The sequence below is a fragment of the Ruditapes philippinarum genome, unplaced genomic scaffold (genome assembly GCF_026571515.1).
Source record: "Ruditapes philippinarum isolate M1 unplaced genomic scaffold, ASM2657151v2 ctg355_1_1_1_1, whole genome shotgun sequence".
NCBI classification, from domain to species: Eukaryota; Metazoa; Mollusca; class Bivalvia; order Venerida; family Veneridae; genus Ruditapes; species Ruditapes philippinarum.
Window position 1 is genome coordinate 287,854 of NW_026861237.1, and position 17,656 is coordinate 305,509.

Here is a 17,656-nt window from a genome sequence, read left to right on the forward strand (position 1 = left end):
ATTTAAACGGCACCAAGTAATATAAAATGCATCGAACCACGAGACTATCTGATTTGTACAAGGGATTGTAGCTCCAGAGTATAAATCAGATTGCCAAGTGTTTTGATGTTCTTTTAGGCAAAAATATAAAAACGTTCCCTGTTGTCCCCTGAAAGAATAAGCCAATCAACTTAACTCATTTTCAATTGAAAGGTCTCCAATCTATAATACAACCTACAATCAAATGATATCCGTAAGAATAATAAAATACAGATATTACAGGTACTCCGATACCCAGTTAGGATTATAAAAATACAAACAGCTATTATACAAACTCCGAGTTCTTTTTTCTGAGTAGTGATTTGTGTGTATTATTTAAGTTTGTGTCTGGTTCATATATATGTTTATATTATAAACATTATCTAAACTAAATGCCAAAAACATAATGCTATATATAACTGATCAAAAGATAATGTTGCTTAGAGAAAATTTATTTGTAAGGGATTTTTCTATTTTGTTTTCGAACAGGGTGGTCCGACTGGCAGCTTATGGAGTGTGACTGTAAATCCCATATTAGACTTATTCAACGAGAGTGCAACAACCCCCCACCTATACACAATGACATTCTTTGTAAAAGTGAGTGTTTTTCCTGAAATTCAGGCTGTTAGTTTATCAGTATTGACAAATTTATTTTAAGACGCTCTTTATATATACATAGTCAAGCATGTATACGTGTAGTTCTACCACGTGACGTTTTACTTTTAATGTCATTGAATTTACTCAATATGATACCACTCTTAACTTAAGTTCCTCAAGAAATATTAAACTTGTTTATATGTTCGTATATATATAATACATAATGAATTCTATTTTTACATTGAATTAGAAATAAAATAACATAAATATATTAACACAAGAGATACAGACCATCAGTGGTAATATCTATATCTTTATCAGTTATTCTAATATAATCATTAACATTTCATTAACATAAACATATTTAATCACTGATAAAATATGGGTTGAATTTCATTATTTTTGATTTCTCATTGGTCGCATTATGATAAGGAAAACATTCGTGTGTTGATCACTAATAAGACTAGGTATATATATATGACCGATTATTAAGTATTTATATTTAACAACAACAACAACAACAACAACAACAACAACAACAACAACAACAACAACAACAACAACAACAACAACAACAACAGTAACTGGTAGGACTTAATGCCGATTGCAATCCTACTATTTCAGGTGACGCTAATGAAGATGCGATGAAAGAAGAACAAACTATTCCCTAAAATTGCACAGGTAAATTATTTTGGGTTAATTCTTTTAGGGTACCTTAGCACATGTCACTTTGATGTTTAAGGATCTTTGACTGTGTGTTTCCAGTGACATCTCTTCTGTAACTAACCACTTACACAGATTTGATTCAAATTCCATTTGCTGTGCATAAATGTCTGACTATAGCATACAATGTATCTGGTTTAGAGAAGCTAAAAGATATTTTTTAAGTTCAACCTTTATTTCTTACAAAAGTTTCATCTCTATAATTTCAAGCTTGAGAGCTCAGATATTTGGTGTGGTGTCTTGTATGATGCAATGCTATTTAGTTTGTTCAAATCAAGACCGGGGTCAAGGTAATGCCCGCCCAAGGAGTCATGTGATTTTACATAGAGTTATTAATAGGGTTTCCTTTTAAACCTTTTTTTTCCTAAACTTCAATCATTTGAACTTTTAATGTTTAACATGGTATAGACGCCTTGCAAAATCTGAGGTCAATTTCAGGTCGCTAATGCATTATTTAGTGGAGGCAGAAAGCTGCTTACTGATAAGCCTCCAGAACATGATTCAGAGAGAAATTAGTCTCACATTAATTAGCCATTTACTGTTTAACGATAAATAGCCATTATCAGCAGAATACCTTCAACCGGTTTCAGAAATTTAGAGAATATTTTGTGATATTTCAGTGAAAATTGAGAATATTAATTAAATAAAATGGTTCATAGTTGTTGTGCAGTTGGATGTTCAAATAGACAAAGCACAGAAAAAAATATATCATTACATAGATTTCCTAAATATCCATTGTGGAGAAGGGAAGCATGGATAAAAGCTTTAAAAAGATTAGAAATTGGCAGTACACCGGGAAAACAAAAGCCCTGGCAACCTACAAATAGTTCTCGTGTATGCAGTATGCATTTTATAACGGGTAAGACCAATTCTTTTGCCTATTTTTTTTGTATGTCTTGTTTCATAATAGAATTCTTGTAAATATATCTATATAGTTCAGTTTAATTTTTGACGATAAAAGTAGTTTTTAATTGTAATTATGTAACTGTCAATTTCTGCCTAAAGTTATATATAATGATAATATAAAATAACATTTCGAAATACCTTTTCTTTTAAGGAAAGCCATGTGAGGAAATAACTCATCCCGATTTCATACCTAATCAGAATTTAGGTGGAAAGAATGGAAATAGCAGAACAAATATTACTACAATGGAAAGATTCAAAAGATCAAAGAAAAGACAGAAAACAGGAATGTCTCATGATGAAACTGTTTCCATACCTGAGCATCAGTCCCAGGAGCCTGATTTGGACATAAACATTGGTAAATGTAATAATAAAACATCTAATTGATGCATTAGATAAAATTTCTGGTAAAAGTGCATAAAATCAGACTTAAACAAGTGTGAGTTTTATTACAATACATTAGTATGAATAGCTTACACACCTTAATTATGAGTTCTTTTACTTTTTTTCCAGGCATTCAGTGTGATTTGCTTACTGACGGACAAACATCCATGGTCACAGAGCTTGAAAAGAAACTTAAAAAGGGAACAAAAGCAAATGAATGTCTTGAGAAGAAATCATATCTGCAGGAACAGAGAATTAGTAAATTAAAACTGTCTTTTTCTAGCGGTGTGTACCAATTATTGACTGCTTTGAGATCTTCATTAAACGCCCGAAGAACCTTACTGCCCGAGCTCAAACTTGGAGTAATTACAAACATAACAATATTGTAAAGTATCTGATATCTAAATCGCCATCAGGAGCGATAAATTTTCTCTCATCTGGTTGGGATGGAAGAGTATCAGATAAGGAAATTACATTAAAATCTGGGTTTATGGAAAATCTTATGCACGGAGATGAAGTTTTGGCTGATAGAGGGTTTCTTCTGTCAGAGGAAATGGCATCACAGGGTGTGGTGTTAAGAATTCCGTCCTTTACAAAGGGTAAGAAACAGCTGAGCGGAAAAGACGTCGAAACATCGAGAAAACTTTCTCATGTTAGAATACATGTAGAGAGGGTGATAGGTCGAATGAGAACTTTTCTCAATCTTGAGTCCAACATACCTCTTTGCCAAGTGCATCTACTGGATGACATAGTAACCATTATAGGGACTTTAAATAACTTACTCCCCCCAATTGTCAAAGGCTAGTTTGAAGCAATATTGTATACATGGAATGTGTAAAAAATAAACATACTACAAAAATCAGTTCTTGTTTTCATTTAATGTTTTCAATAATAGCATGTAAAATATATCGTTTGTACTCTAATGTTAGTTTTTTCAACATTTTCTCTATGAAGGTATCATCTTTGTATACCCTTACACCAACACTGGAAGATTTACTCCACAAATATAAGTCACAGTATTCTAAATTGGCATATTAAAAATGCCTTGCAACTTGAGTGTAAAACTTGTGTGTCTTTTTGAGCTCGAAATTTTCATTTATAGGATAGTCGGCATTTGATTTCGCTATTAAACTGTCTGGCTGCGGCACTCCGTTCTCGAAGGTCTTCAAACATTTAATTTCCAGACATCCTTTTCCACAGCAAGAACACTGCACAATGCCATCAGGAGAGGCACCCAGATGAGGATATTTTTTATTTAGCACCAATCCACTTTCTAAACACAAAAAATTGTCATGAAGAATAGTGTGATATTTTTGGTAGGTTTTTCTGGCAAATGCCTCCATATCTAAACAATATTTGGTTGCTGACGTAGAAAAGCGTTTATGATGTAATATTTCATCAACCATTGCCGATCTTTCTGTTGTGTCTCGCAAAGTGAAGACACGGTGCATCTTACTTGAGGTGACTCGCCCTTTGTGACTGTTTAACAGTCATTTGTTCCAAGTTTGAAACTAATTCAATGGAGAGCTGTTCACTCAAGGAAGAAAGTATTTCATCTGGTGTCATTTTGTTGTACTGTAATGATTTAATGCTATCTTTTATAGTTTTCGGGACCTGTGGTGCTACCTTGACTTCCAAAAGAGTAAATATTGCTGCATTAGGCTGGATACGCTTTAATCCAAAGTGCGACATGTGGAAATACTCGTGCTAGATTTAGTCATAGGCTGCCTTACATCATCTCCATATTTTGGCCTCTTGAAGTCTATGCACGACACAGGTGCTGGTTCTGCCTTTCGCCTTGACATATCATTCCATTTACAAAGTGAGCTCGTGCTTGCAGTGACATTAAGACCCATTCGGATAGCGGCCTCAACCTTGTAAGCTATGGCTGCTGCATGGCTACACGCTTTACCAGCTCTGTAAAATAAAAGGAAAATAATTAGGTTTACATAAAAATTACACCTGCTACTGAAGAATATGACTTTTTTGAATACTCCAGATGAATTAACAAAAATCATGTCAATCTTACTGATTGGCCAGAACATTCTTGCTAAATGTTTCTATGGACCTTGTGTTAGAGCTAAGACAAATAGGTATAAATCATATAAATAAAAAAATATAATCTTATGAACATACCCTGCCATACAGGTACAATGGGTTGTGTGGATCCGACCATCTTTTCTCAATATGAGGTTAGCCTTGCACAATGTATTTTTGTACCCTGTCGCTGGCTTGGCAACACTTCAGCCATAAGATAAGTAAAATCCTCAATCCCTGTGTCGTAGAACAGAACTGGCTGAACATGTCCACATACAAAGTACTGGTATGCATCCATAGATTTGTAGCATTTCATTTGCTCATTTGAGTAGTAATTGCTACTTTGAACAAAATAGTTGTAGATGTCAGGGTAGCCAATATCTGGCCATAATTTGGGATCATTTATCCAAGACTTTTTGTCAATTACGTAAGGATCTGGAAGTGTTTTGTCTGCAGAAATGGTTAGCTTATCTAAATAAACAACTAAATCAGTTGCTGACAGCTTAGAAGCATAATCCGACATTTTCAGCTGAGCAAAATCCAAAGACATGATTATTTTTAAGCATATGTTGACTCCTTTCTAACTAAATGTTATATGAACTTTGGCTATAAGCAGACAGCTTTCTGCCTCCAGAGATAACCTGTGGTCAGTAATGATATGCAGCGTTCTATTTTTAGTATCTTTGAAAGGCGTCTATTTTTCAAATTTTTCTCTTCAGGAGCTCAGATATTTGGTGTGAAGCGTTCGATAATGTCCTGCGTCATGAGTCATATAGGAAAACTTTTAAAAATTGTTTGTTCTAAGCGCCGTGACCTTGAGCTTTTAAAAATATTTGTTGTGTAAATCATAACTTTTGATACTTGATTTTACATAGTCTAATGTTGGAACAATCTTAAAAAGCGCCTTGACCTACAGCTAAGATATTTCATTTGTAGAATTGTATATGAGATCACTGCTAAGTGTGTTCAAATCATGTTTTGCAAAAATACGATAAAATGACAGTTAAACAGGGAAGCTTAGATTTTTGTATTTAAAGTAGAATTCATTTATATTTTTTACACATAAATAGCTCGAAACTACGAAAACACGAAATAACGATGGTGAAAAAGTCATATCAATGAAACCACGAAAGTGAAAAATCAAAATAACGAAAACGCGTTTGTGAAAACTCTATATAATTTCGTGTTTTCAACATCGCACTTTTGACTTTTCACTATCGTTGTTTCGTAACTTCGACTTTCACCCTCCTATTTTGGACATTTCATAATTGTATTTTCGAGATTTCACCATCTTGCATTCGTTATTTCAACTTTTCACCATCATTCATATGCTAACATCATGATCAAAAGCCATTGACATAATTATTTCTGTGAAATTGTTCGCTTGGTAAAAATATTTTCTGATATCATCATGCATTTTAAGTGTGTGCGTGCGTATGCCAGATAGGAACGCAACAGTACGATGTCAGATAAAAAGTCAAATTTACGAAGATGAAAAGTCGAAAGTACGACGATGAAAAGTGGAAATAATGAAACCAAGGTGATGAAAAGTCGAAAATACGAAAAAGAAGTCAAAAATATGATGATGAAAAGTCGAAATAATGAAAATCAAGATCGTGAAAACCGAATGCACGATGGTAAAACTCGAAACTTTTAGTTTTCACTATCGTGGTTTCGTTATTTGGACTTTTCAGCATCGTACTATCAGCGTTTCATCATCATACCTTCGCCTTTTTACCATCATAAGCTCGAGTTTTCATTGTTTCGAGTTATATGTTTGTCGAGATGGCCGTAATGGAAATCCGTACACAAATTCCACTTATTAAAAAGAAAAATAGATTATAACTTGACATATTTTAACATTTTAACTATCCTGTTATATATAATGTTTTGATATGCAATTAACTCAGATATATTAAAATTTCATATATCAGGTTATATGTTGTTTTATCTTATTACAGAAGAAGAAATGGCTACAACGCCTACAACAACAACTTCAACAACAACAACAACAACAACAACAACAACAACGGGGGCATCGACAACGCCTCTTCCGGTATGTTACAACTACATAACCTGCTCAATTTGTGTAATTTAATTGCTTTGCTTTAAAGTAAGGACAATGTCATTTCAATTTAAAGGATGTTAATAACAAATCATATGGTATGCAAGCCGCAATACAGCCTGGTCAGACTACGTTCTCAATGCCAGAATCAATTTATCATGGTTACCAAGTTAATGTTTATTGCCCACAATTGTAATTCAGGAAAGTATCATCGCAAAAGCTACACAAAAGTTTATTACTTGTTTTAATTTGACTTTAAAATGCTCTAGACTCACGTAATGTATTGATCTAATCATACATTTTTTTCAAGAAATAATAACTTAAATGTAGATCAGTGGACAAAACTATGTAGAAATCTAGAAAAAATGGTCATAGATGTTTGTTCTTCCGTACCTGAGTTTTTTTGCATAAATCCGCAAATCACTAATTCAGTAAGTATTGTCGTGAAAACTTGCACCTTTTCCATGCGTCTCTTCATTAACTTTTTGAATAGTACATCTCTATCTGTCAGTTTTAGCTCCACTAAGTGCAGCAATTATCATGACCCTCTCGTCGGCGTTCGATTACCTTTTCGTTAATGTCCGTTTTTTAGAAACGATTAAAGCTATTTCACTTCAAACTTGGTATACATGTTTTTTGTCATAAAAAGACGCCATTTTAAAAGGGCAGATAATCCGAAAATTATTTTTTACACAGTTATATACCCTTTGCGACTTAAACTCTAAGCCTTGGTCAACTTTTCTGTTTAAAGTTCATTTTACAAATAACTATCAAATCGATTCACTTCAAACTGGATATGTAGATACGCACTATCAAAATATTACACCAGATGTTCCTTTTTGCAAAGTAATGCTCCTTTTTGATAAAACTGTCAAAATTGAACTGTTTAAACTTAAATATATTTTTTAGTTTTTCAATTGGAATGCACTTTTAAAGGGTAGATAACTTTTTTACTTTATTCAGTTACTTTATTGCTTTGAATTTTGATTTTCTTGGTCAAAAGTTTTGTCAAGGAACATTTCTCAAATACACTGAACCGAATTTCTGAACGTCTACCTTATATTTTACAGAATTTAAAAAAGAATAGATTTGGCTTAATATTTTTATTCCATGAGATGATAGAATTTATTCCAAATATCAAATGAAAATTTCATCAGACATAAAGATATGTTTTAACCAGAGACATCTAAAGAAATTAAACAACCGTGAGAGCGAGAAATAACATTGTCTTTCATCAGATTTAGCTCGACATTCAATAGGTTGTGTGTCCTCCGACAGCGGCAATAATGGAACGAAACCTTGACATCATGGATATAATAAATCTGTGAAGATACTGCTGGGGCATTGCAGCCCGTACCTAGATAACATCCTCAGTTAGGTCGGCAATATTTAACTGTTGTGTCCGGCCTCTTACTTGTCTCTTTAGAAGATCCCAAATACTTCCGATAGGATTTAAATCAGGACTTCTTGCAGGCCATTGGAGAGTCCTTACGTTATTGCCATGGTACCTCTAGAAACGTGACAGAATGCATTATCCTGGGCTTAAATCATTCCACGATTTTCGCGAACACCAGGAATAAGAATAAGAATTAACTGACGTACCTGTCGGATAGATAAACCAGCTTGTAGCATACCAATGGCCCGTCCACGGTCTTGAACATTCATCCTAGCCATATTGTATGATTTTTTTAGTTAGGAAATGTATATGGATCAATTTTATATTGAAAATAAAATACTACCATTTTGTACATTAACGACAATTAACCTCGCTGTAAAATCACGATTTTTTCATGTAGGATACTTAAAACTAACATTGAAATTACACATGCAAATTTTCTAACTTAAGCATTGCTGATTTTTACCAGAATCATACGATATAGACTGGACGTTTACAAATTCGACTTAGTGTATATAAAAATTTTTCACGTTCACTAGTAGTTATTCAGTCAAATTGTAGCGGTAGGGGAGATAATCCTGAAAGTCTGTTTTGCTTTATTATTTCCCTTGTTTGACTATCCAGCACTGAGAAAACTGTAGCGCGCGTATTTGTATGGGTCTTTTTAAACCATTTTAAAACATTTAACCATTGAAAATCATTTCATGTGCAAATAATCGCCATTTACTTTAAGTTATAGATATCTTGGAAAACTTTGTGATATTTTTTCAAGTGCTCGAAGTGTGTGATTTAATGTTGGCAAACGCACACTTGTCATTTTCTTGATATAAAAGTATGTTGAAGTGAATATAAAATTAACATATACTGTAGTCAAAAGTAAATAGTTAACAAATATTTGTCGATGATACACTACAGTCGGTGGTTATGTACACTGCAGTATCTATGTCTATGCCTGAAAAGAAATAAGCTCATTTCACTCATTTAACAACAGGAAGTTATTCTATATCGGAAAATTAGTAGAGGTTTGGGAACGTTTTGTGTTTTTCTTTTTCTCTTTTATTTTGTGACACCAATAAAATGTTTATACATGATGTTTCAGTGTTGTAAGGAAGATGCCTACGATTACAAAAGTAATGATAATGGTAATGCCTTGTTTGGAGAACCTAAAAAAACAACAACAACAACAACAAAGAAGCCATCTCAAGTGGACCTCGACTACTATGATATGTATGATGAACTGATTGAGGAGAATCCTAACTGTCGAAATTGTACTTCAGCAGAAATAGAAGCCGAAAGAAATAACACAGACAGCGGAAATGACGGAGGCTACGGCGACTACGAAAATTACTACGGAGACGACAATGAAGACGGTGGAGACAGTGATTATGGGGGTTATTGAAGCCGTCTTAGTTAGGACTTCTGTATTATTGACAAAATTAATTACGATGACATGTCATGACTGACATTTACAAATAGGAACAGTTCATAAAATTTGATGATAGTGAATATTTTAATAGTAAACTATAATCACACTAAATGTCATTTATGAACTTGTCAGTTGACAAAACTATTCATCATTTTTAGAGAAAATCTTCATGTCGCTTATTTTGGTCTGAGCTAATTACATGGATACACGAATCAGATGATTTTACACGTGGTATCTGATTGGAAAAATATATGATATCGAAAAGATTACTGCAATAAAAAAAAAATGCATAAGATATAAATGCATTATATTATATTTTGACCATGGTAGTGCATAGTGTTTTATAATAGCAATGCCATTTTAACATATTGATATCTGTTAACTTCTATTTTTGTTGAAAAGAGCGTGGAAATTTGATCACTTCCATGCGGACATGCGTTTGAATATGAAGGTTTCCATACCATGTTTAATACTTGATTAACGTCAGTTTTACACTTTTGATGTTATACGAGTACCTCTGTTCAGAAAGAATTGTCTTAAACCGCTATGTTAATTTTGTCCTTTACATCTCACATATGTTGTCAATTTTTACTGTTCCTTATAATGAATTAATATAGTAGGTCATATCATAATTCTATTTGAACAATGGCTCACATTATAGTACCTAACTGCTACATGTATGTCTGAGAAGGATATTACACAATTACACGTTTAGACTTGTGTTTTAGTTAAACTAATGCAGATGCTAAAAAATTAACCACCTGATTCAGAATTTTTTGAATCTGATAAAGTAGTAGAACAAGAGCTCCATCAAAGCAGGGCAATATACACCCGAATATATTTTTTCAGTAATTAAAATAGGGAAGAGCACCAATGAAGAAACTTGTCAGAAAAATATTTTATCTGAAATATCCGTATAATATTATATGACCTACAAGGGCATGATTAAAACTTATTATCGGTTTAACGAAGGTCAATGAGGAAACGCTACATATCAAATATCTAAGCTCATGGCATAGTACTTGCATGCGATAAGAATAAACAGAAAATTTCTATAAAAGCCTTTTTGAATATGTCACCCAGGGTTGGACCAATATTGACCCCAGGGGCATGATTTATATTAAATTAATAGAGGTCAATAACACAATGCTGCATTACAAAATTTTAAACTCCAGGCATTGAAGTTTTATAAGATAAGACTAAAATGTGTTTTCTCATACAAGGCAATATCAACTAAGTGATGGCCGGAACATAAGTTATATCGGTGTTTTAGAGGCCAACAAGGCAATGCTACATGTCAAATACCTAAGCTCTATGCATTGTAGTTTCACAAATAAAGTCTTAAATGTATTATTTATTTACAAAATGAGAACAAATATTAAAAAGGCAAGGCGACAAACACAGCATGCAACCCATTTACAACACAGCTATCCAGCAGGGCACCCGGTAGGCACCGAACCAAAAACAGGAGGGGGCATAAGGGCAATGAAAGGAGGGGAGGGGCATGTATAAGAACTAAAAGTTCCGACATGGAAATCAAACGGCAATGGACAGTAAGGAAACGGTTGGGTCGGGGGCATAAAATGGGACATGTGGGGAGAGAAAAAGAAATACTCACCGTTAACGACAATTTTACAAGATAAGAAATCACAAAACGTGTTAAAATAAACAACAAACAAATCATAAGACATACATGCGAAACATATGAAGCAACATAGAGGGTTACCGCCTTGGGCGGTCAGTACTTATAAAACCACTGAAGAGATTTAACTTTTAAAAGGCGCGCCAAACCTCACTTTAGCCCAAATATGTTCACGTATGAAATTCAATTGTCATGGGCAGACGAAATAAATCAAGACATAACTAATCATGAAAATATACAAAAAGAATGTACAGCCCAATGGCCTTAACAAAAGTACCCGCATTTAAGAAAGGCAGAGCAACAACAAAATCACCTACAAGGCCCCGACGAAGTAAAACAGAAGACTAAAATTAGAACAATTCAGTCCAAAAGGCTTTACGAGCGGATCATTATAGAGTGTCCAATTTGTTTGTCAGATGCAATCGGAAGAGGAAAGCGTAGCGTCCAACTGTGACAGGATTGAACACCAAGCCTGTGGTATGTCTTACAATAATTGGGTCACATACTGTTTTAATAAAACGTTTGATCATTTTAGTGAAGACAGCAGAAAAATTACTATGCCCAATAACCTTACGCAATTAATAAACAATATCTGAGTGTATCTCATTATTTATCAGGCTTGCTAATATCTAGTTGTAAAATTTGATTTATGATTAAAATCAAAATTTAGAATAAAATCTGAATTACGATGGCAGAACTTTCTAAATATTTACGCAATTTGTGGTAGCGATGGCCTTGTTAAAGAAGTTTGCCAGTAATAAATATATAGCTTTCATTACAATTAAGTAATAAAGATTAAGTAACTATGCCACCATCAAAGTTTACAGTGGCACCTCAAAACCTTTCTAAAGATGAAAAGTGTTTCTTTGGTATAAACAAACGTTTTCCGACGAAATCCGCAACGTTTTCTGTTTCTGGGAACTCCATGACAGTTCTCACACGAACACCTGAGAAGTTATCATAAAAACTCCATCTTTCGTGTATCAGTTCCTCACCCGTGACTTTCCAGTAGAGATTGTACCCATTTATGTAGAGCTAAGTGACAAATCCTACGATGTCAATCATGTTAAAATCACCTTTTCAAAAGTGTGTATCAATGATATATCTTTTTCATTTTCCTTTTTGTGCTATTGTCCCGCTATTGTACCAAAAGAACGTTAATAAAGATATTTTTTTCCCCTGTATTTCTTCTGGAAAGTATGATGATTGCATTAAATAGGTAAATATCGGAAGCAATATTGGTTTTCTGACTATGATTCGCGCATAAAAAGTCAGTTTCTTTTCGTCCATGAATTAATTAAGTTTTTACATCTTTTAATTTTCAATTTCCAATTTAATTGTTCTCATTTTTTTCTATTTGTGCCAAAGTATGCACCAAAACTTTCTTTTTTTTGCTTCATGTAATGACAGTTTAATTAAAATTCGCAAATTTATTCCGTAATCCTAATTGAACGCCTGTGTCTTGTGCATATTAAGTTGTATACCAGAATGTTTTTCGAAGCTTTCAATACTTGATAATGCATTTTGTACATCTTCAAATTTCAATTTCCTAAGAAATCACAATATTGCACCCCCCCCCACAAAAAAAAATCGTCCGTTGTCGTGCGGTGTGCGTGGTCAACAATTTCTTAAAACAACACCTCTCCTGCAGCCAATTGCTCATTAACCAAACTTTACAGGAATGATTGTTGGGTGGTCCCCAAGTTGTTCTTATGCTTCTTGTCCGTTACTAGGTATATCACGGCAAAAAAGTAGCTTCAAAAATTCTCTTGTCTAGAGCTTTGACATTTGGTATATGATATTATCTAAAGGTTCTCTACCAAATTTTTCACATTTCGTCCCCAGTGTTAAAATTGGCCCAATACCAGAGATAATAGATTTTACTTATGTTTTTATACTTAAAACTTAAATATCGTCTCCTCCGAAATGAAAAAGGCTAAAGCTTCGATATTGGCATGAAACATTTTACAGTAGATCTGATGTTTCCTACATCACTTATGGATCTCTTCATCACATATGAAGCTCAAATGCAATTTATTTTGAGCAGCGATTCCTTCGTTTGTAGCCAAATCTCAATAAATGTTTAAATCAGGATTTGTCTGAATGTTAAGCATCGGTCTGTAGTGAGATTTCGAAAATCTCGTATTTTTAGTTGTTTAGTGACATTTTCTTCGTTCACATTGCATGTTTTGGACACACCGGAACCCACGATGGAAATAATATCTCGATGAAGTCTGCATAGAAATCCAAAACAAAAATGGGTAATATAGAGGGGAGTCAGGAGGGTAGAATTACATTTCGATTTTCTTTAAAAAAGTATTGAATTTTATATAAATGCTTCAAAAGATGAAACTTTCCTTGCAATTGACCTATTTTTACAGTCACATCTGGTGTTATGCTTCACATCTGGTGCAGCGGATATTCACATATAATTTTTACCGATGCTCAATTTTGAGATACATATAGGGTTCCACCCCCGTGTCTATACCGGACTACGCTAACTCAGATATGATTGAGATCTAGTGTAATGTAATGTAATTATGTAATGTTCTGCAATAGAATGTAGTGCAATGTAATTGAGAAAAGTCCGTGCGGAGCCATAGGCATTGTCAGTGCTGTAGCGCTCTCAGATAAAATGTATGACGTGTATGAGTTATTGTGTTCGAGGTTCTTATCCGAAAACTGACGGAAAGGGCTGTAAATTTGCGATCGTTTGTTTCTAAGTTTTTTTTTCAAACTCGTTAGATATATACTTTTTATTGATTTTATTGTGATTTCAATTAATTCATTCACGTCTTACAGGATATCTAAGAGCGGCCCCGCGAGGGCTTTCCGTGTATAAAATAGTACGGTATAGTGTGCAGATGCGCAAATATATAATCACGAAATTGAATTCGTGAAGTTGAAATTGTGAATTCATGAAGTTGAAATCGTGAATTCAAGAAGTTGCAATCGTGAATTCATGAAGTTGATATCGTGAATTCATGAAGTTGATATCTTGAATTAGTGAAGTTAAACTCGTGAATACGTCAAGTTGAAATCGTGAAGTTAAAACTGTGAATTCATGATGTTGAAATCGTGAATTCGTGTACATCGATGAAGATGAATTGTCCCCACCGGTCTTTCGTACAAAACAGAGAAAACAAAGAGCTTACTACTTAACAAATCGCTTACTACTTATATTAATAAATTAATGTACATGGCAAACAATGATAAATTCTCACTGATTTATAAGTGCATATACATGATAAACAGAGAAACAAATCTCATGTACACGACCAACAGAAAAGGTAACGTATAATAGGTTACATTATTAAGTTAATCACAACATAATAAACATAAAATAACACTCACATTTTCATAAGTAAATGTACATGGCAACAAGTGTAACAAAGGTTAAGAAATAGGTAAGTTTATATACAAGGCTAATAGAAACAAAGGTTCATGTGTTATCTTTAAAATAACGTAACTTTAGATCGACATTTAGAATAAAGTGACTCAACAAATCTCAGCGTTTAATTTAACATTTTTATTGCGTTTGTTAGATAAAAATTTACTGTGTGTTCATACTCGTCAATTTTTGTTTCCTCTCTACTAAGAAAATATATACATGTATATACATCAATGCTCTTCCAAGAAACAGAAGATGAATAGATAAGTGGTTTTATTAGAGACCAGAAGTCAGCGCATGCGCTAATATACCTAAACCAACAAGTATTTGATTTTTAATATACAAGAACTGGTACTGTATTATTGTTGAGAGAAACAAAGTAGTTTAAAAAAAAGACAACACCAAAAAAAAACAAAAATCAACTACAAACAAACAAAACAAAAAAAATAAAAATAAAATAAAAACAACAAAAAAAACTAACATACAAACAGACAAACATAATCACCCCCAAAGAACAAACAAACAATCAAACAACCCCCCCCCCCAAAAAAAAAAAACAACACAAAAAAAAACAATAAAAAAACAAACAAAAAAACAACAAAAACAACAACAACAACAAAAAAAAAAACAACAACAAAAAACAACAAAAAAAACAACAAAAAATAACAACAAAAAAACACCAAAAAACAACAACATTCCATAACGTCTCACACGCTCTTCTACGAAAGCCTAATAGTGTCAAATGAAATAAAAAATAAAAATGCAAAGGCGTTAAAACACGAATAAAGGCATTATTACGCGAATCAAAAGGCGTAAGAACGCGAATAAAGGCGTAGCAACGCGAATCAAAAGGCGTAATAAAGCGAATAAAGGCGTAGCAACGCGAATAAAGGCGTTATAACGCGAATCAAAAGGCGTAATAACGCGAATAAAGGCGTTATAACGCGAATCAAAAGGCGTAGTAACGCCTTTATTCGCGTTATAACGCGAATCAAAAGGCGTAGTAACGCGAATAAAGGCGTTATAACGCGAATAAAAATGCGTAATAACGCGAATAAAGGCGTAATAACGCGAATCAAAAAGCGTAATAACGCGAATAAAGGCGTAATAACGCAAATCAAAAGGCGTAGTAACGCGAATAAAGGCGTAGTAACGCGAACCAAAAGGCGTATAACGCAAATTAAAACACATTATAATGCCAATTTAATACCATATTTATACTAATCAAATTCGCGAGAAAGGAAGACCAATATTGATCTGAATTTATTGCTCAAGATATAAACTCGTATACAATAATACAATATACATTTACAATAACTTTCATTCCATTTGCACATTAATTATGCAAACTATTTGTCATAAACTAATAAAGACTCTTTAATATTTGCCAATATAAGATGACTTGGTGACTTATAGGTTATAAAGTATTACCTCCTTCAAATAACAATCCTCCTATGAAGTTTGAATATTGTGGGCCAAATGGTACTTAAGTTATGCTCCCGAAACCAAATTGCTTACGCACGAACGGACAGACAGACATACAGACGGACGGACGCACGTTCCAACATTTTGGGTTTAGGGGCTATTTTCTTTGTTATTTTCTTTGTTCTCTTAAGGGCTACTAGCCCATAAACCCTTTGATCACGGATTGAACCTATTGTTCTCTTTTGTTCTCTTTACTGTTATATAGCCCCTAAACCACAAATGTTTGCTCGGACGTACGGACGCCAGGGGGTATAACATAATATGCCCGAAATTCTTTCGGGCATATAATAAAACGTAAATCTAGATCAATTCATTTAAATCAACATTGTTCTTCCTTCCATACATTAATAGGCCACTTTTTGGAATTTATATGGTATTTAATTAGCGTTATAACGCCTTTTGTTATGCGTTATTACGCCTTTTGGTTCGCGTTATTACGCCTTTTGATTCGCGTTATAACGCATTTATTCGCGTTAGTACGCCTTTTGATTCGCATAATTACGCCTATTGTTTCGCGTTATAACGCGAATCAAAAGGCGTAATAACGCGAATAAAGGCGTTATAACGCGAATCAAAAGGCACGTAATAACGCGAAAAAAGGCGTAGCAACGCGAATCAAAAGGCGTAGTAACGCCTTTATTCGCGTTATAACGCGAAACAAAAGGCGTAATAACGCCTTTATTCGCGTTTTAACGCGAATCAAAAGGCGTAATAACGCGAATTAAGGTTTTATAACGCGAAACAAAAGGCGTAGTAACGCCTTTATTCGCGTTATAACGCGAAACAAAAGGCGTAATTTCGCGAATAAAAGCGTTATAACGCGAATCAAAAGGCGTACTAACGCGAATAAAGGCGTTATAACGCGAATCAAAAGGCGTAGTAACGCCTTTATTCGCGTTTTAACGCGAATCAAAAGGCGTAATTACGCGAATAAAGGCGTTATAACGCGAATCAAAAGGTGTACTAACGCGAATAAAGGCGTTATAACGCGAATCAAAAGGCGTAATAACGTGAATAAAGGCGTTATAACACGAATCAAAAGGCGTAATAACGCGAACCAAAAGGCATAATAACGCAAAACAAAAGGCGTTATAACGCTAATTTAATACCATATAAATTCCAAACCGTGGCCTAGTAATGTAAGATAGGAAGAACAATTTGATCTAAATAAATCGATCAAGGCGTACGTTTTATTTTCAATTCTGTACGGATACGTCCTAAGGCCACAGTCTGATTTTTTAAATCTTTTATTAGGAAATGCTTTCGTCAGATTAAAGGTTAACTTTCACCCAACTATAGATACTTTTCTACATAGACAAAGAAGGGAATGTGACTTAACTGAAACACTATCCCCAATTCAAACGTACTTATCAATAATCACCCTAATGTGACTAGCTTATACCTTACGTTTTCCCAAATCTTGTTACCTATAGCATATTACCTATAGCTTAATAAGGAATGGCATTCACATAATTAGAATATACTAGATGTTATAAGGTAATCAAATAGGATATATCCGAAGATAATTGAACATATGACGCACATATAAGACAAGATAAGATAAGAAAAGAAAAGAAATTCATTTACTA

The 17,656-nt window shown here is 33.8% G+C and overlaps 2 protein-coding genes across 3 annotated transcripts in view; both read left to right on the forward strand.

Moving 5' to 3' along the window:
- The window catches only part of LOC132714985 (uncharacterized), a 30,754-nt gene extending 21,138 nt beyond the window's left edge, over window positions 1-9,616 (forward strand). The window contains exons 7-8 of one of the 2 annotated variants that reach the window (XM_060697942.1): window positions 6,692-6,718; window positions 9,223-9,616. In XM_060697942.1, coding sequence (XP_060553925.1) covers window positions 6,692-6,718; window positions 9,223-9,522 — 327 coding nt within the window. In that variant the 3' untranslated portion in view covers window positions 9,523-9,616. The remainder of the gene's footprint in view (window positions 1-6,691; window positions 6,719-9,222) is intronic. The other variant, XM_060697943.1, reaches the window with a different exon arrangement.
- LOC132714986 (THAP domain-containing protein 1-like) lies at window positions 1,749-3,449 on the forward strand. Its single transcript, XM_060697945.1, has 3 exons — window positions 1,749-2,197; window positions 2,396-2,599; window positions 2,755-3,449. The coding sequence occupies exons 1-3, from the start codon at window positions 1,987-1,989 to the stop codon at window positions 3,012-3,014; spliced, it is 675 nt and encodes a 224-aa protein (XP_060553928.1). The 5' UTR covers window positions 1,749-1,986; the 3' UTR covers window positions 3,015-3,449.
- Window positions 9,617-17,656: the final 8,040 nt, after the last annotated feature.

Excerpts from the sequence above, each read along its gene's own strand:
- LOC132714986 (XM_060697945.1), top strand. The coding sequence starts at position 1,987 with ATGGTTCATAGTTGTTGTGCAGTTGGATGTTCAAATAGACAAAGCACA. Across the intron at positions 2,198-2,395 it reads CAGTATGCATTTTATAACGG|GAAAGCCATGTGAGGAAATA; the intron begins GTAAGACCAATT and ends TTTTCTTTTAAG. Across the intron at positions 2,600-2,754 it reads TGATTTGGACATAAACATTG|GCATTCAGTGTGATTTGCTT; the intron begins GTAAATGTAATA and ends CTTTTTTTCCAG.